A 25793-nucleotide genomic window follows, 5' to 3' on the forward strand; every position below is an offset into this window, starting at 1 on the left:
CACCATGGCTATGATTCAGGAGTCTGGGAAAGCTGCGTGATGGCCACCATGGCTATGATTCAGGAGTCTGGGAAAGCTGGGTGATGGCCACCATGGATATGATTCAAGAGTCTGGGAAATCTGCGTGATGGCCAGCATGGCTATGATTCAAGAGTCTAGTAAAGCTGGGTGATGGCCACCATGGATATGATTCAAGAGTCTGGGAAATCTGCGTGATGGCCACCATGGCTATGATTCAAGAGTCTAGGAAAGCTGGGTGATGGCCACCATGGATATGATTTACGAGTCTGGGAAAGCTGGGTGATGGCCACCATGGCTATGATTCAAGAGTCTGGGAAAGCTGCGTGATGGCCACCATGGCTATGATTCAGGAGTCTGGGAAAGCTGCGTAATGGCCACCATGGCTATGATTCAGGAGTCTGGGAAAGCTGGGTGATGGCACCATGGCTATGATTCAGGAGTCTGGGAAAACTGGGTGATGGCCACCATGGCTATAATTCAGGAGTCTGGGAAAGCTGCGTGATGGCCACCATGGCTATGATTCAGGAGTCTGGGAAAGCTGGGTGATGGCCACCATGGCTATGATTCAGGAGTCTGGGAACGCTGGGTGACGGCACCATGGCTATGATTCAGGAGTCTGGGAAAGCTGGGTGATGGACACCATGGCTATGATTCAGGAGTCTGGGAAATCTGAGTGACGGCACCATGGCTATGATTCAGGAGTCTGGGAAAGCTGGGTGAGGGCCAACATGGCTATGATTCAGGAGTCTGGGAAAGCTGGGTGATGGCCACCATGGCTATGACTCAGGAGTCTGGGAAAGCTGGGTGATAGCACCATGGCTATGATTCAGGAGTCTGGGAAAGCTGGGTGATAACCACCATGGATATGATTCAGGAGTCTGGGAAAGCTGCGTGATGGCCACCATGGCTATGATTCAGGAGTCTGGGAAAGCTGGGTTATGACCACCATGGATATGATTCAGGAGTCTGGGAAAGCTTCGTGATGGCCCCCATGGCTATGATTCAAGAGTCTGGGAAAGCTGCGTGATGGCCACCATGGCTATGATTCAGGAGTCTTGGAAAGCTGGGTGATGGCCACCATGGCTATGATTCAGGAGTCTGGGAAAGCTGGGTGATGGCACCTTGGCTATGATTCAGGAGTCTGGGAAAGCTGGGTGATGGCACCATGGCTATGATTCAGGAGTCTGGGAAAGCTGCGTGATGGCCACCATGGATATGATTCAAGAGTCTGGGAAATCTGCGTGATGGCCACCATGGCTATGATTCATGAGTCTGGGAAAGCTGGGTGATGGCCACCATGGCTATGATTCAAGAGTCTAGTAAAGCTGGGTGATGGCCACCATGGATATGATTCAAGAGTCTGGGAAATCTGTGTGATGGCCACCATGGCTATGATTCAAGAGTCTAGGAAAGCTGGGTGATGGACACCATGGATATGATTTACGAGTCTGGGAAAGCTGGGTGATGGCCACCATGGCTATGATTCAAGAGTCTAGTAAAGCTGGGTGATGGCCACCATGGATATGATTCAAGAGTCTGGGAAATCTGCGTGATGGCCACCATGGCTATGATTCAAGAGTCTAGGAAAGCTGGGTGATGGCCACCATGGATATGATTTACGAGTCTGGGAAAGCTGGGTGATGGCCACCATGGCTATGATTCAAGAGTCTGGGAAAGCTGCGTGATGGCCACCATGGCTATGATTCAGGAGTCTGGGAAAGCTGCGTAATGGCCACCATGGCTATGATTCAGGAGTTTGGGAAAGCTGGGTGATGGCACCATGGCTATGATTCAGGAGTCTGGGAAAACTGGGTGATGGCCACCATGGCTATAATTCAGGAGTCTGGGAAAGCTGCGTGATGGCCACCATGGCTATGATTCAGGAGTCTAGGAAAGCTGGGTGATGGCCACCATGGCTATGATTCAGGAGTCTGGGAAAGCTGGGTGATGGCCACCATGGCTATGATTCAGGAGTCTGGGAAATCTGGGTGACGGCACCATGGCTATGATTCAGGAGTCTGGGAAAGCTGGGTGAGGGCCAACATGGCTATGATTCAGGAGTCTGGGAAAGCTGGGTGATGGCCACCATGGCTATGACTCAGGAGTCTGGGAAAGCTGGGTGATAGCACCATGGCTATGATTCAGGAGTCTGGGAAAGCTGGGTGATAACCACCATGGATATGATTCAGGAGTCTGGGAAAGCTGCGTGATGGCCACCATGGCTATGATTCAGGAGTCTGGGAAAGCTGGGTTATGACCACCATGGATATGATTCAGGAGTCTGGGAAAGCTTCGTGATGGCCCCCATGGCTATGATTCAAGAGTCTGGGAAAGCTGCGTGATGGCCACCATGGCTATGATTCAGGAGTCTTGGAAAGCTGGGTGATTGCACCATGGCTATGATTCAGGAGTCTTGGAGAGCTGGTTGATGGCACCATGGCTATGATTCAGGAGTCTGGGAAAGCTGGTTGATGGCACCATGGCTATGATTCAGGAGTCTGGGAAAGCTGGGTGATGACCACCATGGTTATGATTCAGGAGTCTGGGAAAGATGCATGATGGCCACCATGGCTATGATTCAGGAGTCTGGGAAAGCTGGGTGAGGGCCAACATGGCTATGATTCAGGAGTCTGGGAAAGCTGGGTGATGGCCACCATGGCTATGTTTCAAGAGTCTGGGAAAGCTGCGTGATGGCCACCATGGCTATGATTCAGGAGTCTGGGAAAGCTGGGTGACGGCCAACATGGCTATGATTCAGGAGTCTGGGAAAGCTGGGTGATGTCACCATGGCTATGATGCAGGAGTCTGGGAAAGCTGGGTGATGGCACCATGGCTATGATTCGGGAGTCTGGGAAAGCTGGGTGATGGCCACCATGGCTATGATTCAGGTGTCTTGGAAAGCTGGGTGATGGCACCATGGCTATGATTCAGAAGTCTGGGAAAGCTGGGTGATGGCCACCATGGCTATGATTCAGGAGTCTGGGAAAGCTGGGTGATGGCCAACATAGCTGTGTTTCAAGAGTCTGGGAAAGCTATATGATGGCCAACATGGCTGTGTTTCAGGAGTCTGGGAAATCTGGGTGATGGCCACCATAGCTGTGTTTCAAGAGTCTGGGAAAGCTGGGTGATGGCCAACATAGCTGTGTTTCAAGAGTCTGGGAGAGCTGCGTTATGGCCAACATGGCTGTGTTTCAGCAGTCTGGGAAAGCTGGGTGATGGCCACCATGGCTATGATTCAGGAGTCTGGGAAAGCTGGGTGATGGCCAACATAGCTGTTTTTCAGGAGTCTGGGAAAGCTGGGTGATGGTCAACATGGCTATAATTCAGGAGTCTGGGAAAGCTGGGTGATGGCCAGCATGGCTGTGATTCAGGAGTCTGGGAAAGCTGGGTGATGGCCAACATGGCTGTGTTTCAGGAGTCTGGGAAAGCTGGGTGATGGCCACCATAGCTGTGTTTCAGGAGTCTGGGAAAGCTGGGTGATGGCCAACATAGCTGTGTTTCAGGAGTCTGGGAAAGCTGGGTGATGGCCACCATAGCTGTGTTTCAGGAGCCTGGGAAAGCTGGGTGATGGCACCATGGCTATAATTCAGGAGTCTCAGAAAGCTGGGTGATGGCCAACATGGCCATGATTCAGGATTCTTGGAGAGCTGGGTGATGGCCACCATGGCTATGATTCAAGAGTCTGGGAAAGCTGGGTGATGGCCACCATGGCTATAATTCAGGAGCCTGGGAAAGCTGGGTGATGGCCACCATGGCTGTGTTTCAGGAGCCTGGGAAAGCTGGGTGATGGCACCATGACTATAATTCAGGAGTCTGGAAAGATGGGTGATGGCCACCATGGCTATAATTCAGGAGTCTGGAAAGTTGGGTGATGGCCAACATGGCTATGATTCAGGAGTCTGGGAGAGCTGGGTGAGGGCCAACATGGCTGTGTTTGAAGAGTCTGGCAAGGCTGGGTGACGGCACCATGGATATGATTCAGGAGTCTGGGAAAGCTGGGTGATGGCCAACATTGGCTGTGTTTCAGGAGTCTGGGAAAGCTGGGTGATGTCCAACATGGCTATAATTCAGGAGCCTGGGAAAGCTGGGTGATGGCCACCATGGTTGTGTTTCAGGAGTCTGGGAAATCTGGGTGATGGCCACCATGGCTATAATTCAGGAGCCGGGGAAAGCTGGGTGATGGCCACCATGGTTGTGTTTCAGGAGTCTGGGAAATCTGGGTGATGGCCACCATGGCTATGATTCAGGTGTCTTGGAAAGCTGAGTGATAGCATCATGGCTATGATTCAGGAGTCTGGGAAAGCTGGGTGATGGCCACCATAGCTGTGTTTCAAGATTCTGGGAAAGCTGCGTGATGGCCAACATGGCTGTGTTTCAGGAGTCTGGGAAAGCTGGGTGATGGCACCATGGCTATGATTCAGGAGTCTGGGAAAGTTGGATGATGTCCAGCATGGCTATATTTCAGGAGTCTGGGAAAGCTGGGTGATGGCCAACATAGCTGTGTTTCAAGAGTCTGGGAAAGCTGGGTGATGACCAGCATGGCTGTGTTTCAGGAGTCTGGGAAAGCTGAGTGGTGGCCACCATGGCCATGATTCAGGAGTCTGGGAAAGCTGGGTGATGGCCAACATGGCTATGATTCAGGAGTCTGGGAAAGCTGGGTGATGGCCAACATGGCTATGATTCAGGAGTCTGGGAAAGCTGGGTGATGGCCACCATGACTATGATTCAGGAGTCTGGGAAAGCTGGGTGATGGCCACCATGGCTATGATTCAGGAGTCTGGGAAAGCTGCGTAATGGCCACCATGGCTATGATTCAGGAGTCTGGGAAAGCTGGGTGATGGCACCATGGCTATGATTCAGGAGTCTGGGAAAGCTGGGTGATGGCCACCATGGCTATGATTCAGGAGTCTGGGAAAGCTGCGTAATGGCCACCATGGCTATGATTCAGGAGTCTGGGAAAGCTGGGTGATGGCACCTTGGCTATAATTCAGGAGTCTGGGAAAGCTGCGTGATGGCCACCATGGCTATGACTCAGGAGTCTGAGAAAGCTGGGTGATGGCCACCATGGCTATGATTCAGGAGTCTGGAAAGATGGGTGATGGCCACCATGGCTATAATTCAGGAGTCTGGAAAGTTGGGTGATGGCCAACATGGCTATGATTCAGGAGTCTGGGAGAGCTGGGTGAGGGCCAACATGGCTGTGTTTGAAGAGTCTGGCAAGGCTGGGTGACGGCACCATGGATATGATTCAGGAGTCTGGGAAAGCTGGGTGATGGCCAACATTGGCTGTGTTTCAGGAGTCTGGGAAAGCTGGGTGATGTCCTACATGGCTATAATTCAGGAGCCTGGGAAAGCTGGGTGATGGCCACCATGGTTGTGTTTCAGGAGTCTGGGAAATCTGGGTGATGGCCACCATGGCTATGATTCAGGAGCCTGGGAAAGCTGGGTGATGGCCACCATGGTTGTGTTTCAGGAGTCTGGGAAATCTGGGTGATGGCCACCATGGCTATGATTCAGGTGTCTTGGAAAGCTGAGTGATAGCATCATGGCTATGATTCAGCAGCCTGGGAAAGCTGAGTGATGGCCAACATGGCTATGATTCAGGAGTCTGGGAAATCTGGGTGAGGGCCAACATGGCTATGATTCAGGAGTCTGGGAAAGCTGGGTGATGGCCACCATAGCTGTGTTTCAAGATTCTGGGAAAGCTGCGTGATGGCCAACATGGCTGTGTTTCAGGAGTCTTGGAAAGCTGGGTGATGGCACCATGGCTATGATTCAGGAGTCTGGGAAAGCTGGATGATGGCCAGCATGGCTATATTTCAGGAGTCTGGGAAAGCTGCGTGATGGCCAACATAGCTGTGTTTCAAGAGTCTGGGAAAGCTGGGTGATGACCAGCATGGCTGTGTTTCAGGAGTCTGGGAAAGCTGAGTGGTGGCCACCATGGCCATGATTCAGGAGTCTGGGAAAGCTGGGTGATGGCCAACATGGCTATGATTCAGGAGTCTGGGAAAGCTGGGTGATGGCCAACATGGCTATGATTCAGGAGTCTGGGAAAGCTGGGTGATGGCCACCATGATTATGATTCAGGAGTCTGGGAAAGCTGGGTGATGGCCACCATGGCTATGATTCAGGAGTCTGGGAAAGCTGCGTAATGGCCACCATGGCTATGATTCAGGAGTCTGGGAAAGCTGGGTGATGGCACCATGGCTATGATTCAGGAGTCTGGGAAAGCTGCGTGATGGCCACCATGGCTATAATTCAGGAGTCTGGGAAAGCTGCGTGATGGCCACCATGGCTATGACTCAGGAGTCTGAGAAAGCTGGGTGATGGCCACCATGGCTATGATTCAGGAGTCTGGGAAAGCTGCGTGATGGCCACCATGGCTATGATTCAGGAGTCTGGGAAGGCTGGGTGATGGCACCATGGCTATGATTCAGGAGTCTTGGAGAGCTGGGTGATGGCACCATGGCTATGATTCAGGAGTCTGGGAAAGCTGGGTGATGGCCACCATGACTATGATTGAGGAGTCTGAGAAAGCTACGTGGTGGCCACCATGGCTATGATTCAGGTGTCTGGGAAAGCTACGTGATGGCCACCATGGCTATGATTCAGGAGTCTGGGAAGGCTGGGTGATGGCACCATGGCTATGATTCAGGAGTCTTGGAGAGCTGGGTGATGGCACCATGGCTATGATTCAGGAGTCTGGGAAAGCTGGGTGATGGCACCATGGCTATAATTCAGGAGTCTGGGAAAGCTGGGTGACGGCCACCATGGCTATGATTCAGGAGTCTGGGAAAGCTGGGTGATGGCCACCATGGCTATGATTCAGGAGTCTGGGAAAGCTGGGTGATGGCACCTTGGCTATGATTCAGGAGTCTGGGAAAGCTGGGTGATGGCACCATTGCTATGATTCAGGAGTCTGGGAAAGCTGCGTGATGGCCACCATGGCTATGATTCAGGAGTCTGGGAAAGCTGGGTGATGGCCACCATGGATATGATTCAGGAGTCTGAGAAAGCTGGGTGATGGCACCATGGCTATGATTCAGGAGTCTGGGAAAGCTGCGTGATGGCCACCATGGCTATGATTCAGGAGTCTGAGAAAGCTGGGTGATGGCACCATGGCTATGATTCAGGAGTCTGGGAAAGCTGGGTGATGGCCACCATGACTATGATTCAGGAGTCTGGGAAATCTGGGTGATGGCCACCATGGCTATGATTCAGGAGTCGGGGAAAGCTACGTGATGGCCACCATGGCTATGATTCAGGAGTCTGGGAAGGCTGGGTGATGGCACCATGGCTATGATTCAGGAGTCTTGGAGAGCTGGGTGATGGCACCATGGCTATGATTCAGGAGTCTGGGAAAGCTGGGTGATGGCCACCATGACTATGATTGAGGAGTCTGAGAAAGCTACGTGGTGGCCACCATGGCTATGATTCAGGTGTCTGGGAAAGCTACGTGATGGCCACCATGGCTATGATTCAGGAGTCTGGGAAGGCTGGGTGATGGCACCATGGCTATGATTCAGGAGTCTTGGAGAGCTGGGTGATGGCACCATGGCTATGATTCAGGAGTCTGGGAAAGCTGGGTGATGGCACCATGGCTATAATTCAGGAGTCTGGGAAAGCTGGGTGACGGCCACCATGGCTATGATTCAGGAGTCTGGGAAAGCTGGGTGATGGCCACCATGGCTATGATTCAGGAGTCTGGGAAAGCTGGGTGATGGCACCTTGGCTATGATTCAGGAGTCTGGGAAAGCTGGGTGATGGCACCATTGCTATGATTCAGGAGTCTGGGAAAGCTGCGTGATGGCCACCATGGCTATGATTCAGGAGTCTGGGAAAGCTGGGTGATGGCCACCATGGATATGATTCAAGAGTCTGGGAAAGCTGCGTGATGGCCACCATGGCTATGATTCAAGAGTCTAGGAAAGCTGGGTGATGGCCACCATTTATATGATTCAAGAGTCTGGGAAATCTGCGTGATGGCCACCATGGCTATGATTCAAGAGTCTAGGAAAGCTAGGTGATGGCCACCATGGATATGATTTACGAGTCTGGGAAAGCTGGGTGATGGCCACCATGGCTATGATTCAAGAGTCTGGGAAAGCTGCGTGATGGCCACCATGGCTATAATTCAGGAGTCTGGGAAAGCTGCGTGATGGCCACCATGGCTATGATTCAGGAGTCTGGGAAAGCTGGGTGATGGCCACCATGGCTATGATTCAGGAGTCTGGGAACGCTGGGTGACGGCACCATGGCTATGATTCAGGAGTCTGGGAAAGCTGGGTGATGGCCACCATGGCTATGATTCAGGAGTCTGGGAAAGCTGGGTGAGGACCACCATGGCTATGACTCAGGAGTCTGGGAAAGCTGGGTGATAGCACCATGGCTATGATTCAGGAGTCTGGGAAAGCTGGGTGATAACCACCATGGCTATGATTCAGGAGTCTGGGAAAGCTGCGTGATGCCCACCATGGCTATGATTCAGGAGTCTGGGAAAGCTGGGTGACGGCACCATGGCTATGATTCAGGAGTCTGGGAAAGCTGGGTGAGGAACAACATGGCTATGATTCAGGAGTCTGGGAAAGCTGGGTGATGGCCACCATGGCTATGACTCAGGAGTCTGGGAAAGCTGGGTGATAGCACCATGGCTATGATTCAGGAGTCTGGGAAAGCTGGGTGATAACCACCATGGATATGATTCAGGAGTCTGGGAAAGCTGCGTGATGGCCACCATGGCTATGATTCAGGAGTCTGGGAAAGCTGGGTTATGACCACCATGGATATGATTCAGGAGTCTGGGAAATCTGCGTGATGGCCACCATGGCTATGATTCAGGAGTCTGGGAAAGCTGGGTTATGACCACCATGGCTATGACTCAGGAGTCTGGGAAAGCTGGGTGATAGCACCATGGCTATGATTCAGGAGTCTGGGAAAGCTGGGTGATAACCACCATGGCTATGATTCAGGAGTCAGGGAAAGCTGCGTGATGCCCACCATGGCTATGATTCAGGAGTCTGGGAAAGCTGGGTGACGGCACCATGGCTATGATTCAGGAGTCTGGGAAAGCTGGGTGAGGGACAACTTGGCTATGATTCAGGAGTCTGGGAAAGCTGGGTGATGGCCACCATGGCTATGACTCAGGAGTCTGGGAAAGCTGGGTGATAGCACCATGGCTATGATTCAGGAGTCTGGGAAAGCTGGGTGATAACCACCATGGATATGATTCAGGAGTCTGGGAAAGCTGCGTGATGGCCACCATGGCTATGATTCAGGAGTCTGGGAAAGCTGGGTTATGACCACCATGGATATGATTCAGGAGTCTGGGAAAGCTGCGTGATGGCCACCATGGCTATGATTCAGGAGTCTGGGAAAGCTGGGTTTTGACCACCATGGATATGATTCAGGAGTCTGGGAAAGCTTTGTGATGGCCACCATGGCTATGATTCAGGAGTCTTGGAAAGCTGGGTGATTGCACCATGGCTATGATTCAGGAGTCTTGGAGAGCTGGGTGATGGCACCATGGCTATGATTCAGGAGTCTGGGAAAGCTGGGTGATGGCACCATGGCTATGATTCAGGAGTCTGGGAAAGCTGCGTGATGGCACCATGGCTATGATTCAGGAGTCTGGGAAAGCTGCGTGATGGCCACCATGGATATGATTCAGGAGTCTGGGAAAGATGCGTGATGGCCACCATGGCTATGATTCAGGAGTCTGGGAAAGCTGGGTTATGACCACCATGGATATGATTCAGGAGTCTGGGAAAGCTTCGTGATGGCCACCATGGCTATGATTCAGGAGTCTTGGAAAGCTGGGTGATTGCACCATGGCTATGATTCAGGAGTCTTGGAGAGCTGGGTGATGGCACCATGGCTATGATTCAGGAGTCTGGGAAAGCTGGGTGATGGCACCATGGATATGATTCAGGAGTCTGGGAAAGCTGGGTGATGACCACCATGGCTATGATTCAGGAGTCTGGGAAAGCTGCGTGATGGCCACCATGGCTATGATTCAGGAGTCTGGGAAAGCTGGGTTTTGACCACCATGGATATGATTCAGGAGTCTGGGAAAGCTTTGTGATGGCCACCATGGCTATGATTCAGGAGTCTTGGAAAGCTGGGTGATTGCACCATGGCTATGATTCAGGAGTCTTGGAGAGCTGGGTGATGGCACCATGGCTATGATTCAGGAGTCTGGGAAAGCTGGGTGATGGCACCATGGCTATGATTCAGGAGTCTGGGAAAGCTGCGTGATGGCACCATGGCTATGATTCAGGAGTCTGGGAAAGCTGCGTGATGGCCACCATGGATATGATTCAGGAGTCTGGGAAAGATGCGTGATGGCCACCATGGCTATGATTCAGGAGTCTGGGAAAGCTGGGTTATGACCACCATGGATATGATTCAGGAGTCTGGGAAAGCTTCGTGATGGCCACCATGGCTATGATTCAGGAGTCTTGGAAAGCTGGGTGATTGCACCATGGCTATGATTCAGGAGTCTTGGAGAGCTGGGTGATGGCACCATGGCTATGATTCAGGAGTCTGGGAAAGCTGGGTGATGGCACCATGGATATGATTCAGGAGTCTGGGAAAGCTGGGTGATGACCACCATGGCTATGATTCAGGAGTCTGGGAAAGCTGCGTGATGGCCACCATGGATATGATTCAGGAGTCTGGGAAAGATGCGTGATGGCCACCATGACTATGATTCAGGAGTCTGGGAAAGCTGGGTGAGGGCCAACATGGCTATGATTCAGGAGTCTGGGAAAGCTGCGTGATGGCCACCATGGATATGATTCAGGAGTCTGGGAAAGATGCGTGATGGCCACCATGACTATGATTCAGGAGTCTGGGAAAGCTGGGTGAGGGCCAACATGGCTATGATTCAGGAGTCTGGGAAAGATGCGTGATGGCCACCATGACTATGATTCAGGAGTCTGGGAAAGCTGGGTGATGGCCACCATGGCTATGATTCAGGAGTCTGGGAAAGCTGGGTGAGGACCACCATGGCTATGACTCAGGAGTCTGGGAAAGCTGGGTGATAGCACCATGGCTATGATTCAGGAGTCTGGGAAAGCTATGTGATAACCACCATGGCTATGATTCAGGAGTCAGGGAAAGCTGCGTGATGCCCACCATGGCTATGATTCAGGAGTCTGGGAAAGCTGGGTGACGGCACCATGGCTATGATTCAGGAGTCTGGGAAAGCTGGGTGAGGGACAACATGGCTATGATTCAGGAGTCTGGGAAAGCTGGGTGATGGCCACCATGGCTATGACTCAGGAGTCTGGGAAAGCTGCGTGATGGCCACCATGGCTATGATTCAGGAGTCTGGGAAAGCTGGGTTATGACCACCATGGATATGATTCAGGAGTCTGGGAAAGCTGGGTGATGGCCACCATGGCTATGATTCAGGAGTCTGGGAAAGCTGGGTGAGGGACAACATGGCTATGATTCAGGAGTCTGGGAAAGCTGGGTGATAACCACCATGGATATGATTCAGGAGTCTGGGAAAGCTGCGTGATGGCCACCATGGCTATGATTCAGGAGTCTGGGAAAGCTGGGTTATGACCACCATGGATATGATTCAGGAGTCTGGGAAAGCTGCGTGATGGACACCATGGCTATGATTCAGGAGTCTGGGAAAGCTGGGTTATGACCACCATGGATATGATTCAGGAGTCTGGGAAAGCTTCGTGATGGCCACCATGGCTATGATTCAGGAGTCTTGGAAAGCTGGGTGATTGCACCATGGCTATGATTCAGGAGTCTTGGAGAGCTGGGTGATGACCACCATGGCTATGATTCAGGAGTCTGGGAAAGCTGGGTGATGGCCACCATGGCTATGATTCAGGAGTCTGGGAAAGCTGCGTGATGGCCACCATGGATATGATTCAGGAGTCTGGGAAAGATGCGTGATGGCCACCATGGCTATGATTCAGGAGTCTGGGAAAGCTGGGTGAGGGCCAACATGGCTATGATTCAGGAGTCTGGGAAAGCTGGGTGATGGCCACCATGGCTATGATTCAGGAGTCTGGGAAAGCTGGGTGAGGGCCAACATGACTATGATTCAGGAGTCTGGGAAAGCTGGGTGATGTCACCATGGCTATGATTCAGGAGTCTGGGAAAGCTGCGTGATGGCCACCATGGCTATGATTCAGGAGTCTTGGAAAGCTGGGTGACGGCACCATGGATATGATTCAGGAGTCTGGGAAAGCTGGGTGATGGCACCATGGCTATGATTCGGGAGTCTGGGAAAGCTGGGTGATGGCCACCATGGCTATGATTCAGGTGTCTTGGAAAGCTGGGTGATGGCCACCATGGCTATGATTCAGGAGTCTTGGAAAGCTGGGTGATGGCACCATGGATATGATTCAGGAGTCTGGGAAAGCTGGGTGATGGCACCATGGCTATGATTCGGGAGTCTGGGAAAGCTGGGTGATGGCCACCATGGCTATGATTCAGGTGTCTTGGAAAGCTGGGTGATGGCCACCATGGCTATGATTCAGGTGTCTTGGAAAGCTGGGTGATGGCACCTTGGCTATGATTCAGGTGTCTTGGAAAGCTGGGTGATGGCTGGGGATGCCTTTAGGACAGGCGTCTGTGTCCCGGGGGGCATTCTAGTCTTTTATTAGCCCCTCAGTCCCTACCCCAGCAGCAGCAGTGACCCCAGACTGATATAATGGGGGGCCCGTCCGCTGACCGCTGCCTGTGATGGTGGCGGACCATAGGGATCGGCATTTCCCTTCTGATGGAGAAACTTTCCAGGATCTGAGAGGTTAAGGTCCCAGAACAAACATGTTTCTCTGGGTTTGGATTAACCCTTGCTGAGGAAGCTCCACGTCTTACATTGTATTCTCTGTATGACAAGCGACCATAAGAGGTGACACCCGACGCTGATACCGGACACGATCCCGGGAATCCACAACCTCTGGAGATCAGCCACTGTTCAGACCCTCCATAGACCGGATAAGGTGCATGGTGGTCTACAGGGTCCAGATATATCTGCTGACCGCTGGACACTGACCAACTTGAGGAGACGAGGAGAACATATGAAGAATGGGACTGAGGGGAGCGGGGAAGACCCTGTGCGTGATCCTCTGCCAGGTGAGAAGCTGTGGGGAGTGGGGGAGACCCTGTGCATGATCCTCTGCCAGGTGAGAAGCTGTGGGGAGCGGGGGGAGACCCTGTGCATGATCCTCTGCCAGGTGAGAAGCTGTGGGGAGCGGGGAAGACCCTGTGCATGATCCTCTGCCAGGTGAGAAGCTGTGGGGAGCGGGGGGAGACCCTGTGCATGATCCTCTGCCAGGTGAGAAGCTGTGGGGAGCGGGGGGAGACCCTGTGCATGATCCTCTGCCAGGTGAGAAGCTGTGGGGAGTGGGGGAGACCCTGTGCATGATCCTCTGCCAGGTGAGAAGCTGTGGGGAGTGGGGGAGACCCTGTGCATGATCCTCTGCCACGTGAGAAGCTGTGGGGAGTGGGGGAGACCCTGTGCATGATCCTCTGCCAGGTGAGAAGCTGTGGGGAGCGGGGAAGACTCTGTGCATGATCCTCTGCCAGGTGAGAAGCTGTGGGGAGCGGGGAAGACCCTGTGCATGATCCTCTGCCAGGTGAGAAGCTGTGGGGAGCGGGGGGAGACCCTGTGCATGATCCTCTGCCAGGTGAGAAGCTGTGGGGAGTGGGGGAGACCCTGTGCATGATCCTCTGCCAGGTGAGAAGCTGTGGGGAGTGGGGGAGACCCTGTGCATGATCCTCTGCCACGTGAGAAGCTGTGGGGAGTGGGGGAGACCCTGTGCATGATCCTCTGCCAGGTGAGAAGCTGTGGGGAGCGGGGAAGACCCTGTGCATGATCCTCTGCCAGGTGAGAAGCTGTGGGGAGCGGGGAAGACCCTGTGCGTGATCCTCTGCCAGGTGAGAAGATGTGGGGAGTGGGGGAGACCCTGTGCATGATCCTCTGCCAGGTGAGAAGCTGTGGGGAGCGGGGGAGACCCTGTGCATGCTCCTCTGCCAGGTGAGAAGCTGTGGGGAGCGGGGGGAGACCCTGTGCATGATCCTCTGCCAGGTGAGAAGCTGTGGGGAGCTGGGGGAGATCCTGTGCATGATCCTCTGCCAGGTGAGAAGCTGTGGGGAGCGGGGGAGACCCTGTGCATGATCCTCTGCCAGGTGAGAAGCTGTGGGGAGCTGGGGGAGATCCTGTGCATGATCCTCTGCCAGGTGAGAAGCTGTGGGGAGCGGGGGAGACCCTGTGCATGATCCTCTGCCAGGTGAGAAGCTGTGGGAAGCTGTGGGGAGTGGGGGAGACCCTGTGCATAATCCTCTGCCAGGTGAGAAGCTGTGGGGAGCGGGGGAAGACCCTGTGCATGATCCTCTGCCAGGTGAGAAGCTGTGGGGAGTGGGGGAGACCCTGTGCATGATCCTCTGCCAGGTGAGAAGCTGTGGGGAGTGGGGGAGACCCTGTGCGTAATCCTCTGCCAGGTGAGAAGCTGTGGGGAGCGGGGGGAGACCCTGTGCATGATCCTCTGCCAGGTGAGAAGCTGTGGGGAGCTGGGGGAGATCCTGTGCATGATCCTCTGCCAGGTGAGAAGCTGTGGGGAGCGGGGGGAGACCCTGTGCATGATCCTCTGCCAGGTGAGAAGCTGTGGGGAGCGGGGGAGACCCTGTGCATGATCCTCGGCCAGGTGAGAAGCTGTGGGGAGTGGGGGAGACCCTGTGCGTGATCCTCTGCCAGGTGAGAAGCTGTGGGGAGTGGGGGGAGACCCTGTGCATGATCCTCTGCCAGGTGAGAAGCTGTGGGGAGTGGGGGAGACCCTGTGCATGATCCTCTGCCAGGTGAGAAGCTGTGGGGAGTGGGGGAGACCCTGTGCGTGATCCTCTGCCAGGTGAGAAGCTGTGGGGAGCGGGGGGAGACCCTGTGCATGATCCTCTGCCAGGTGAGAAGCTGTGGGGAGCGGGGGGAGATCCTGTGCATGATCCTCTGCCAGGTGAGAAGCTGTGGGGAGCGGGGGGAGATCCTGTGCATGATCCTCTGCCAGGTGAGAAGCTGTGGGGAGCGGGGGGAGACCCTGTGCATGATCCTCTGCCAGGTGAGAAGCTGTGGGGAGTGGGGGAGACCCTGTGCGTGATCCTCTGCCAGGTGAGAAGCTGTGGGGAGTGGGGGAGACCCTGTGCGTGATCCTCTGCCAGGTGAGAAGCTGTGGGGAGCGGGGGAGACCCTGTGCGTGATCCTCTGCCAGGTGAGAAGCTGTGGGGAGCGGGGGGAGACCCTGTGCATGATCCTCTGCCAGGTGAGAAGCTGTGAGGAGTGGGGGAGACCCTGTGCATGATCCTCTGCCAGGTGAGAAGCTGTGGGGAGTGGGGGAGACCCTGTGCATGATCCTCTGCCAGGTGAGAAGCTGTGGGGAGTGGGGAGACCCTGTGCATGATCCTCTGCCAGGTGAGAAGCTGTGGGGAGCGGGGGGAGACCCTGTGCATGATCCTCTGCCAAGTGAGAAGCTGTGGGGAGCGGGGGAGACCCTGTGCGTGATCCTCTGCCAGGTGAGAAGCTGTGGGGAGCGGGGGAGACCCTGTGCATGATCCTCTGCCAGGTGAGAAGCTGTGGGGAGCGGGGAGACCCTGTGCATGATCCTCTGCCAGGTGAGAAGCTGTGGGGAGCGGGTGGGGAGACCCTGTGCATGATCCTCTGCCAGGTGAGAAGCTGTGGGGAGCGGGGGGAGACCCTGTGCATGATCCTCTGCCAGGTGAGAAGCTGTGGGGAGCGGGGGAGACCCTGTGCATGATCCTCTGCCAGGTGAGAAGCTGTGGGGAGTGGGGGAGACCCTGTGCGTGATCCTCTGCCAGGTGAGAAGCTGTGAGGAGTGGGGGAGACCCTGTGCATGATCCTCTGCCAGGTGAGAAGCTGTGGGGAGCGGGGGGAGACCCTGTGCATGATCCTCTACCAGGTGAGAAGCTGTGAGGAGTGGGGGAGACCCTGTGCATGATCCTCTGCCAGTTGAGAAGCTGTGGGGAGCGGGGGAGACCCTGTACGTGATCCTCTGCCAGGTGAGAAGCTGTGGGGAGCGGGGGAGACCCTGTGCATGATCCTCTGCCAGGTGAGAAGCTGTAGGGAGCGGGGGGAGACCCTGTGCATGATCCTCTGCCAGGTGAGAAGCTGTGGGGAGCGGGGGTGACCCTGTGCATGATCCTCTGCCAGGTGAGAAGATGTGGGGAGCGGGGGAAACCCTGTGCATGATCCTCTGCCAGGTGAGAAGCTGTGGGGAGCGGGGGAGACCCTGTGCATGATCCTCTGCCAGGTGAGAAGCTGTGGGGAGCGGGAGGAGACCCTGTGCGTGATCCTCTGCCAGGTGAGAAGCTGTGGGGAGTGGGGAGACCCTGTGCATGATCCTCTGCCAGGTGAGAAGCTGTGGGGAGCGGGGGAGACCCTGTGCATGATCCTCTGCCAGGTGAGAAGCTGTGGGGAGTGGGGGAGACCCTGTGCATGATCCTCTGCCAGGTGAGAAGTTGTGGGGAGTGGGGGAGACCCTGTGCATGATCCTCTGCCAGGTGAGAAGCTGTGGGGAGCGGGGGGAGACCCTGTGCATAATCCTCTGCCAGGTGAGAAGCTGTGGGGAGCGGGGGGAGACCCTGTGCATGATCCTCTGCCAGGTGAGAAGCTGTGGGGAGTGGGGGAGACCCTGTGCATGATCCTCTGCCAGGTGAGAAGCTGTGGGGAGCGGGGGGAGACCCTGTGCGTGATCCTCTGCCAGGTGAGAAGCTGTGGGGAGTGGGGGAGACCCTGTGCATGATCCTCTGCCAGGTGAGAAGCTGTGGGGAGTGGGGGAGACCCTGTGCATGATCCTCTGCCAGGTGAGAAGCTGTGGGGAGCGGGGGAGACCCTGTGCATGATCCTCTGCCAGGTGAGAAGCTGTGGGGAGTGGGGAGACCCTGTGCATGATCCTCTGCCAGGTGAGAAGCTGTGGGGAGTGCGGAGACCCTGTGCATGATCCTCTGCCAGGTGAGAAGCTGTGGGGAGTGGGGGAGACCCTGTGCATGATCCTCTGCCAGGTGAGAAGCTGTGGGGAGTGGGGATACCCTGTGCATGATTCTCTGCCAGGTGAGAAGCTGTGGGGAGTGGGGGTGACCCTGTGCCTGATCCTCTGCCAGGTGAGAAGCTGTGGGGCGTGGGGGAGACCCTGTGCATGATCCTCTGCCAGGTGAGAAGCTGTGGGGAGCGGGGGAGACCCTGTGCATGATCCTCTGCCAGGTGAGAAGCAGTGGGGAGTGGGGAGACCCTGTGCATGATCCTCTGCCAGGTGAGAAGCTGTGGGGAGCGGGGGGAGACCCTGTGCATGATCCTCTGCCAGGTGAGAAGCTGTGGGGAGCGGGGGAGACCCTGTGCATGATCCTCTGCCAGGTGAGAAGCTGTGGGGAGCGGGGGAGACCCTGTGCATGATCCTCTGCCAGGTGAGAAGCTGTGGGGAGTGGGGGAGACCCTGTGCATGATCCTCTGCCAGGTGAGAAGCTGTGGGGAGTGGGGGAGACCCTGTGCATGATCCTCTGCCAGGTGAGAAGCTGTGGGGAGCGGGGGAGACCCTGTGCATGATCCTCTGCCAGGTGAGAAGCTGTGGGGAGCGGGGGAGACACTGTGCGTGATCCTCTGCCAGGTAAGAAGCTGTGGGAGGTGGGGAGACTCTGTGCATGATCCTCTGCCAGGTGAGAAGCTGTGGGGAGCGGGGGAGACCCTGTGCATGATCCTCTGCCAGGTGAGAAGCTGTGGGTGGTGGGGAGACCCTGTGCGTGATCCTCTGCCTGGTGAGAAGCTGTGGGGAGCGGGGGAGACCCTGTGCATGATCCTCTGCCAGGTGAGAAGCTGTGGGGAGCGGGGGAGACCCTGTGCGTGATCCTCTGCCAGGTAAGAAGCTGTGGGAGGTGGGGAGACTCTGTGCATGATCCTCTGCCAGGTGAGAAGCTGTGGGGAGCGGGGGAGACCCTGTGCATGATCCTCTGCCAGGTGAGAAGCTGTGGGTGGTGGGGAGACCCTGTGCATGATCCTCTGCCAGGTGAGAAGCAGTGGGGAGTGGGGAGACCCTGTGCATGATCCTCTGCCAGGTGAGAAGCTGTGGGGAGCGGGGGAAGACCGTATGCATGATCCTCTGCCAGGTGAGAAGCTGTGGGGAGCGGAGGAGACCCTGTGCATGATCCTCTGCCAGGTGAGAAGCTGTGGGGAGCGGGGGAGACCCTGTGCATGATCCTCTGCCAGGTGAGAAGCTGTGGGGAGTGGGGGAGACCCTGTGCATGATCCTCTGCCAGGTGAGAAGCTGTGGGGAGCGGGGGAGACCCTGTGCATGATCCTCTGCCAGGTGAGAAGCTGTGGGTGGTGGGGAGACCCTGTGCATGATCCTCTGCCAGGTGAGAAGCTGTGGGGAGTGGGGGAGACCCTGTGCATGATCCTCTGCCAGGTGAGAAGCTGTGGGGAGCGGGGGAGACTCTGTGCATGATCCTCTGCCAGGTGAGAAGCTGTGGGGAGTGGGGGAGACCCTGTGCATGATCCTCTGCCAGGTGAGAAGCTGTGGGGAGTGGGGAGACCCTGTGCATGATCCTCTGCCAGGTGAGAAGCTGTGGGGAGCAGGGGGAGACCCTGTGCATGATCCTCTGCCAGGTGAGAAGCTGTGGGGAGCGGGGGAGACCCTGTGCATGATCCTCTGACAGGGGAGAAGCTGTGGGGAGCGGGGGAGACCCTGTGCATGATCCTCTGACAGGGGAGAAGCTGTGGGGAGCGGGGGGAGACCCTGTGCATGATCCTCTGCCAGGTGAGAAGCTGTGGGGAGCGGGGGAGACCCTGTGCATGATCCTCTGACAGGTGAGAAGCTGTGGGGAGCGGGGGAGACCCTGTGCATGATCCTCTGCCAGGTGAGAAGCTGTGGGGAGTGGGGGAGACCCTGTGCATGATCCTCTGCCAGGTGAGAAGCTGTGGGGAGCGGGGGAGACCCTGTGCATGATCCTCTGCCAGGTGAGAAGCTGTGGGGGGTGGGGAGACTCTGTGCATGATCCTCTGCCAGGTGAGAAGCTGTGGGGGGTGGGGAGACTCTGTGCATGATCCTCTGTACTGGGGCATATTCAGATTGTGCAGAGAATCACAGGTCAAAACCAGGGAACGTTATCTACTGACCTCTGTACACTGTCATACAGCAACTCAGAATATTCTCCTATATTATTCTCACTATTTGAACATCTATAATTCTCAGTATACATTGCCTTGAAATAGTCTTCTTACATAGTGAACTTTTCCACATATTTTCATGTAATAGCAACAAACTTAAATGTATTTTATTGGAATTTTATGTGATACCGACACAAAGTAGCAAGTATCTATGACATATAAAGGAATAATTATTTTAAAAATACAGATCTGAACATTGTGCATTAGTATTCAACCCCCTGTAGTCTGATGCCCCTAAGTAAAATCCAGAGGGACTATTTGCCTCCAGAAGTCACATAATTGGTACATTGCGTTCACCTGGGTGTGATTTCTTCTCAGTATAACTACAGCTGTTCTGTGAAGGCCTCAGAGGTTTGTGTGAGAACATTAGGGATTAAACAGCATCATGAAAACAAGGAGCTCACCAGACAGGTCAGGGATAAAGCTGAAAACCAAGGAGCCCAGCTGACAGGTCAGGGATAAAGCTGAAAACCAAGGGGCCCACCAGACAGGTCAGGGATAAAGTTGTGGAGAAGAGGAAAGCAGGGTAAGGTTATAAAAAAAAAAATAATAATAATAGCCCAAGCTCTGAACATCTTATGGAGCACTATTCAATCCGTCATCCAAAACTGGGAGGCGTATGGCACAACTGCAGATCTACCAAGGTCTGGCCATCCATCTAACCTGATATCCTAAGCAAGGAGAGCGCTAATGAGAGAAGACGCCAAGAGGCCCATGGTCACTGAAGGAGCTGCAGATCCACAGCTCAGGGGGGAGAATCTGTCCACAGGAAGACTATTGGTCGTATACTTCATAAATCTGCCCTCTATGGAAGAGCAGCAAGAAGAAAGACATTTTGAAAACAAACCACAAGAAGTCCCGTGTGCAATTTACTATAAGCCATGTAAGACACAGCAAGCATGTGGAAGAAGGGGCTCTGGTCAGATGAGACCAAAGGAGAACCTTTGGGCTAAATGCAAATAGTTATGTGTGCGGAAAATGAACACTGTACATCACCCTGAAAACACCATCCCCACCGTCACACATGGTGGCAGCAGCATCCTGCTGTGGGGAGGCTTTTCTTCAGCAGGGGCAGGGGAGCTGGTCAGAGGTGATGGGAAGATGGATGGAGCTAAATACAGGAAATTTCCAGGAGGAAAACCTGTTAGAGGCTGCAGAAGACCTGAGACCGGGGTGTAGGTTCACCTTCCAGCAGGACAACGACCCTCAACATCCTGCAGAGCCACAATGGAGGGTTTAGATCAGAGCATATTCCTGTGTGTGAACGGCGCAGTCACAGTTCAGACCCAAATCTAGAGAATATCGCTGATCACAGACATCTCCATCCAATCACTGAGCGAGAGCGAGGGGGCAAAGCTGGAGAGACAGACCCCAAAAGACTGCAGAGAAAGCTGGAGAGACAGACCCCAAAAGACTGCAGAGAAAGCTGGAGAGACAGACCCCCAAAGACTGCAGAGAAAGCTGGAGAGACAGACCCCAAAAGACTGCAGAGAAAGGTGGGAGAGACAGACCCCAAAAGACTGCAGAGAAAGCTGGAGATACAGACCCCAAAAGATTGCAGAGAAAGGTGGGCGAGACAGACCCCAAAAGACTGCAGAGAAAGCTGGGAGAGACAGACCCCAAAAGAATGCAGAGAAAGCTGGAGAGACAGACCCCAAAAGACTGCAGAGAAAGGTGGGAGAGACAGACCCCAAAAGACTGCAGAGAAAGGTGGGAGAGACAGACCCCAAAAGACTGCAGAGAAAGGTGGGAGAGACAGACCCCAAAAGACTGCAGAGAAAGCTGGAGAGACAGACCCCGAAAGACTGGAGAGAAAGGTGGGAGAGACGGACCCCAAAAGACTGCAGAGAAAGCTGGAGAGACAGACCCCGAAAGACTGCAGAGAAAGCTGGAGAGACAGACCCCAAAAGAATGCAGAGAAAGCTGGAGAGACAGACCCCAAAAGAATGCAGAGAAAGCTGGAGAGACAGACCCCAAAAGACTGCAGAGAAAGGTGGGAGAGACAGACCCCAAAAGAATGCAGAGAAAGCTGGAGAGACAGACCCCAAAAGACTGCAGAGAAAGGTGGGAGAGACAGACCCCAAAAGACTACAGAGAAAGGTGGGAGAGACAGACCCCAAAAGACTGCAGAGAAAGGTGGGAGAGACAGACCCCAAAAGAATGCAGAGAAAGCTGGAGAGACAGACCCCAAAAGACTGCAGAGAAAGGTGGGAGAGACAGACCCCAAAAGACTGCAGAGAAAGGTGGGAGAGACAGACCCCAAAAGACTGCAGAGAAAGGTGGGAGAGACAGACCCCAAAAGACTGCAGAGAAAGCTGGAGAGACAGACCCCGAAAGACTGGAGAGAAAGGTGGGAGAGACGGACCCTAAAAGACTGCAGAGATAGCTGGAGAGACAGACCCCAAAAGAATGCAGAGAAAGCTGGAGAGACAGACCCCAAAAGAATGCAGAGAAAGCTGGAGAGACAGACCCCAAAAGACTGCAGAGAAAGGTGGGAGAGACAGACCCCAAAAGACTGCAGAGAAAGGTGGGAGAGACAGACCCCAAAAGACTGCAGAGAAAGGTGGGAGAGACAGACCCCAAAAGACTGCAGAGAAAGCTGGAGAGACAGACCCCGAAAGACTGGAGAGAAAGGTGGGAGAGACGGACCCCAAAAGACTGCAGAGAAAGCTGGAGAGACAGACCCCGAAAGACTGCAGAGAAAGCTGGAGAGACAGACCCCAAAAGAATGCAGAGAAAGCTGGAGAGACAGACCCCAAAAGAATGCAGAGAAAGCTGGAGAGACAGACCCCAAAAGACTGCAGAGAAAGGTGGGAGAGACAGACCCCAAAAGAATGCAGAGAAAGCTGGAGAGACAGACCCCAAAAGACTGCAGAGAAAGGTGGGAGAGACAGACCCCAAAAGACTACAGAGAAAGGTGGGAGAGACAGACCCCAAAAGACTGCAGAGAAAGGTGGGAGAGACAGACCCCAAAAGAATGCAGAGAAAGCTGGAGAGACAGACCCCAAAAGACTGCAGAGAAAGGTGGGAGAGACAGACCCCAAAAGACTGCAGAGAAAGGTGGGAGAGACAGACCCCAAAAGACTGCAGAGAAAGGTGGGAGAGACAGACCCCAAAAGACTGCAGAGAAAGCTGGAGAGACAGACCCCGAAAGACTGGAGAGAAAGGTGGGAGAGACGGACCCTAAAAGACTGCAGAGATAGCTGGAGAGACAGACCCCAAAAGAATGCAGAGAAAGCTGGAGAGACAGACCCCAAAAGAATGCAGAGAAAGCTGGAGAGACAGACCCCAAAAGAATGCAGAGAAAGCTGGAGAGACAGACCCCAAAAGACTGCAGAGAAAGGTGGGAGAGACAGACCCCAAAAGAATGCAGAGAAAGCTGGAGAGACAGACCCCAAAAGACTGCAGAGAAAGCTGGAGAGACAGACCCCAAAAGACTGCAGAGAAAGGTGGGAGAGACAGACCCCGAAAGACTGCAGAGAAAGCTGGAGAGACAGACCCCAAAAGAATGCAGAGAAAGCTGGAGAGACAGACCCCAAAAGAATGCAGAGAAAGCTGGAGAGACAGACCCCAAAAGACTGCAGAGAAAGGTGGGAGAGACAGACCCCAAAAGAATGCAGAGAAAGCTGGAGAGACAGACCCCAAAAGACTGCAGAGAAAGGTGGGAGAGACAGACCCCAAAAGACTGCAGAGAAAGGTGGGAGAGACAGACCCCAAAAGAATGCAGAGAAAGGTGGGAGAGACAGACCCCAAAAGACTGCAGAGAAAGCTGGAGAGACAGACCCCGAAAGACTGGAGAGAAAGGTGGGAGAGACGGACCCCAAAAGACTGCAGAGAAAGCTGGAGAGACAGACCCCGAAAGACTGCAGAGAAAGGTGGGAGAGACAGACCCCAAAAGACTGCAGAGAAAGGTGGGAGAGACAGACCCCAAAAGACTGCAGAGAAAGGTGGGCGAGACAGACCCCAAAAGACTGCAGAGAAAGCTGGAGAGACAGACCCCAAAAGAATGCAGAGAAAGCTGGCGAGACAGACCCCAAAAGACTGCAGAGAAAGGTGGGAGAGACAGACCCCAAAAGACTGCAGAGAAAGCTGGAGAGACAGACCCCAAAAGACTGCAGAGAAAGGTGGGAGAGACAGACCCCAAAAGACTGCAGAGAAAGCTGGAGAGACAGACCCCAAAAGACTGCAGAGAAAGGTGGGAGAGACAGACCCCAAAAGACTGCAGAGAAAGCTGGAGAGACAGACCCCGAAAGACTGCAGAGAAAGGTGGGAGAGACAGACCCCAAAAGACTGCAGAGAAAGGTGGGAGAGACAGACCCCAAAAGACTGCAGAGAAAGGTGGGAGAGACAGACCCCAAAAGACTGCAGGGAAAGTTGGGAAAGACAGACCCCAAAAGACTGCAGAGAAAGGTGGGAGAGACAGACCCCAAAAGACTGTAGAGAAAGGAGGAGAGACAGACCCCAAAAGACTGCAGAGAAAGATGAGAGAGACAGACCCCCAAAAGACTGCAGAGAAAGATGGGAGAGACAGACCCCAAAAGACTGCAGAGAAAGGTGGAGAGACAGACCCCAAAAGACTGCAGGGAAAGGTGGGAGAGATAGACCCCAAAAGACTGCAGAGAAAGGTGGGAGAGACAGACCCCAAAAGACTGCAGAGAAAGGTGGGAGAGACAGACCCCAAAAGACTGCAGGGAAAGGTGGGAGAGACAGACCCCAAAAGACTGCAGGGAAAGGTGGGAGAGACAGACCCCAAAAGACTGCAGAGAAAGGTGGGAGAGACAGACCCCAAAAGACTGTAGAGAAAGGAGGAGAGACAGACCCCAAAAGACTGCAGAGAAAGATGAGAGAGACAGACCCCAAAAGACTGCAGAGACAGACCCCAAAAGACTGCAGAGAAAGGTGGCAGAGACAGACCCCAAAAGACTGCAGAGAAAGGTGGGAGAGACAGACCCCAAAAGACTGTAGAGAAAGGAGGAGAGACAGACCCCAAAAGACTGCAGAGAAAGATGAGAGAGACAGACCCCCAAAAGACTGCAGAGAAAGATGGGAGAGACAGACCCCAAAAGACTGCAGAGAAAGGTGGAGAGACAGACCCCAAAAGACTGCAGGGAAAGGTGGGAGAGATAGACCCCAAAAGACTGCAGAGAAAGGTGGGAGAGACAGACCCCAAAAGACTGCAGAGAAAGGTGGGAGAGACAGACCCCAAAAGACTGCAGAGAAAGCTGGGAGAGACAGACCCCAAAAGACTGCAGAGAAAGCTGGGAGAGACAGACCCCAAAAGACTGCAGAGAAAGATGGGAGAGACAGACCCCAAAAGACTGCAGAGAAAGGTGGGAGAGACAGACCCCAAAAGACTGCAGAGAAAGCTGGAGAGACAGACCCCAAAAGACTGCAGAGAAAGGTGGGAGAGACAGACCCCAAAAGACTGCAGAGAAAGCTGGAGAGACAGACCCCGAAAGACTGCAGAGAAAGGTGGGAGAGACAGACCCCAAAAGACTGCAGAGAAAGCTGGAGAGACAGACCCCGAAAGACTGCAGAGAAAGGTGGGAGAGACAGACCCCAAAAGACTGCAGAGAAAGGTGGGAGAGACAGACCCCAAAAGACTGCAGAGAAAGGTGGGAGAGACAGACCCCAAAAGACTGCAGGGAAAGGTGGGAGAGACAGACCCCAAAAGACTGCAGAGAAAGGTGGGAGAGACAGACCCCAAAAGACTGTAGAGAAAGGAGGAGAGACAGACCCCAAAAGACTGCAGAGAAAGATGAGAGAGACAGACCCCAAAAGACTGCAGAGACAGACCCCAAAAGACTGCAGAGAAAGGTGGCAGAGACAGACCCCAAAAGACTGCAGAGAAAGGTGGGAGAGACAGACCCCAAAAGACTGCAGAGAAAGCTGGGAGACACAGACCCCAAAAGACTGCAGAGAAAGCTGGAGAGACAGACCCCAAAAGAATGCAGAGAAAGCTGGCGAGACAGACCCCAAAAGACTGCAGAGAAAGGTGGGAGAGACAGACCCCAAAAGACTGCAGAGAAAGCTGGAGAGACAGACCCCAAAAGACTGCAGAGAAAGGTGGGAGAGACAGACCCCAAAAGACTGCAGAGAAAGCTGGAGAGACAGACCCCAAAAGACTGCAGAGAAAGGTGGGAGAGACAGACCCCAAAAGACTGCAGAGAAAGCTGGAGAGACAGACCCCGAAAGACTGCAGAGAAAGGTGGGAGAGACAGACCCCAAAAGACTGCAGAGAAAGGTGGGAGAGACAGACCCCAAAAGACTGCAGAGAAAGGTGGGAGAGACAGACCCCAAAAGACTGTAGAGAAAGGAGGAGAGACAGACCCCAAAAGACTGCAGAGAAAGATGAGAGAGACAGACCCCCAAAAGACTGCAGAGAAAGATGGGAGAGACAGACCCCAAAAGACTGTAGAGAAAGGAGGAGAGACAGACCCCAAAAGACTGCAGAGAAAGATGAGAGAGACAGACCCCCAAAAGACTGCAGAGAAAGATGGGAGAGACAGACCCCAAAAGACTGCAGAGAAAGGTGGAGAGACAGACCCCAAAAGACTGCAGGGAAAGGTGGGAGAGA

The 25793-nt window shown here is 54.2% G+C and overlaps 1 protein-coding gene across 7 annotated transcripts in view; it reads left to right on the forward strand.

Moving 5' to 3' along the window:
- LOC141189172 (protein sel-1 homolog 3-like) overlaps nucleotides 1-25793 on the forward strand; it is a 265916-nt gene that overhangs the window by 27953 nt on the left and 212170 nt on the right. For 2 of the 7 annotated variants that reach the window (XM_073661120.1, XM_073661127.1), the window contains exon 1: nucleotides 12836-13128. The exons of 3 other annotated variants lie outside the window; for them this stretch is intronic. In XM_073661120.1, the coding sequence (XP_073517221.1) occupies nucleotides 13081-13128 (48 nt within the window). In that variant the 5' untranslated portion in view covers nucleotides 12836-13080. Of the gene's footprint in view, nucleotides 1-12835; nucleotides 13129-13894; nucleotides 13933-17884; nucleotides 17909-25793 lie in introns of those variants that run through there. 2 more of the 7 variants (XM_073661123.1, XM_073661125.1) reach the window with 2 other exon arrangements.

Source organism: Phyllobates terribilis, unplaced genomic scaffold (assembly GCF_046119375.1).
Source record: "Phyllobates terribilis strain yellow unplaced genomic scaffold, ASM4611937v1 Scaffold_2__4_contigs__length_985480577, whole genome shotgun sequence".
Lineage (NCBI taxonomy): Eukaryota > Metazoa > Chordata > Amphibia > Anura > Dendrobatidae > Phyllobates > Phyllobates terribilis.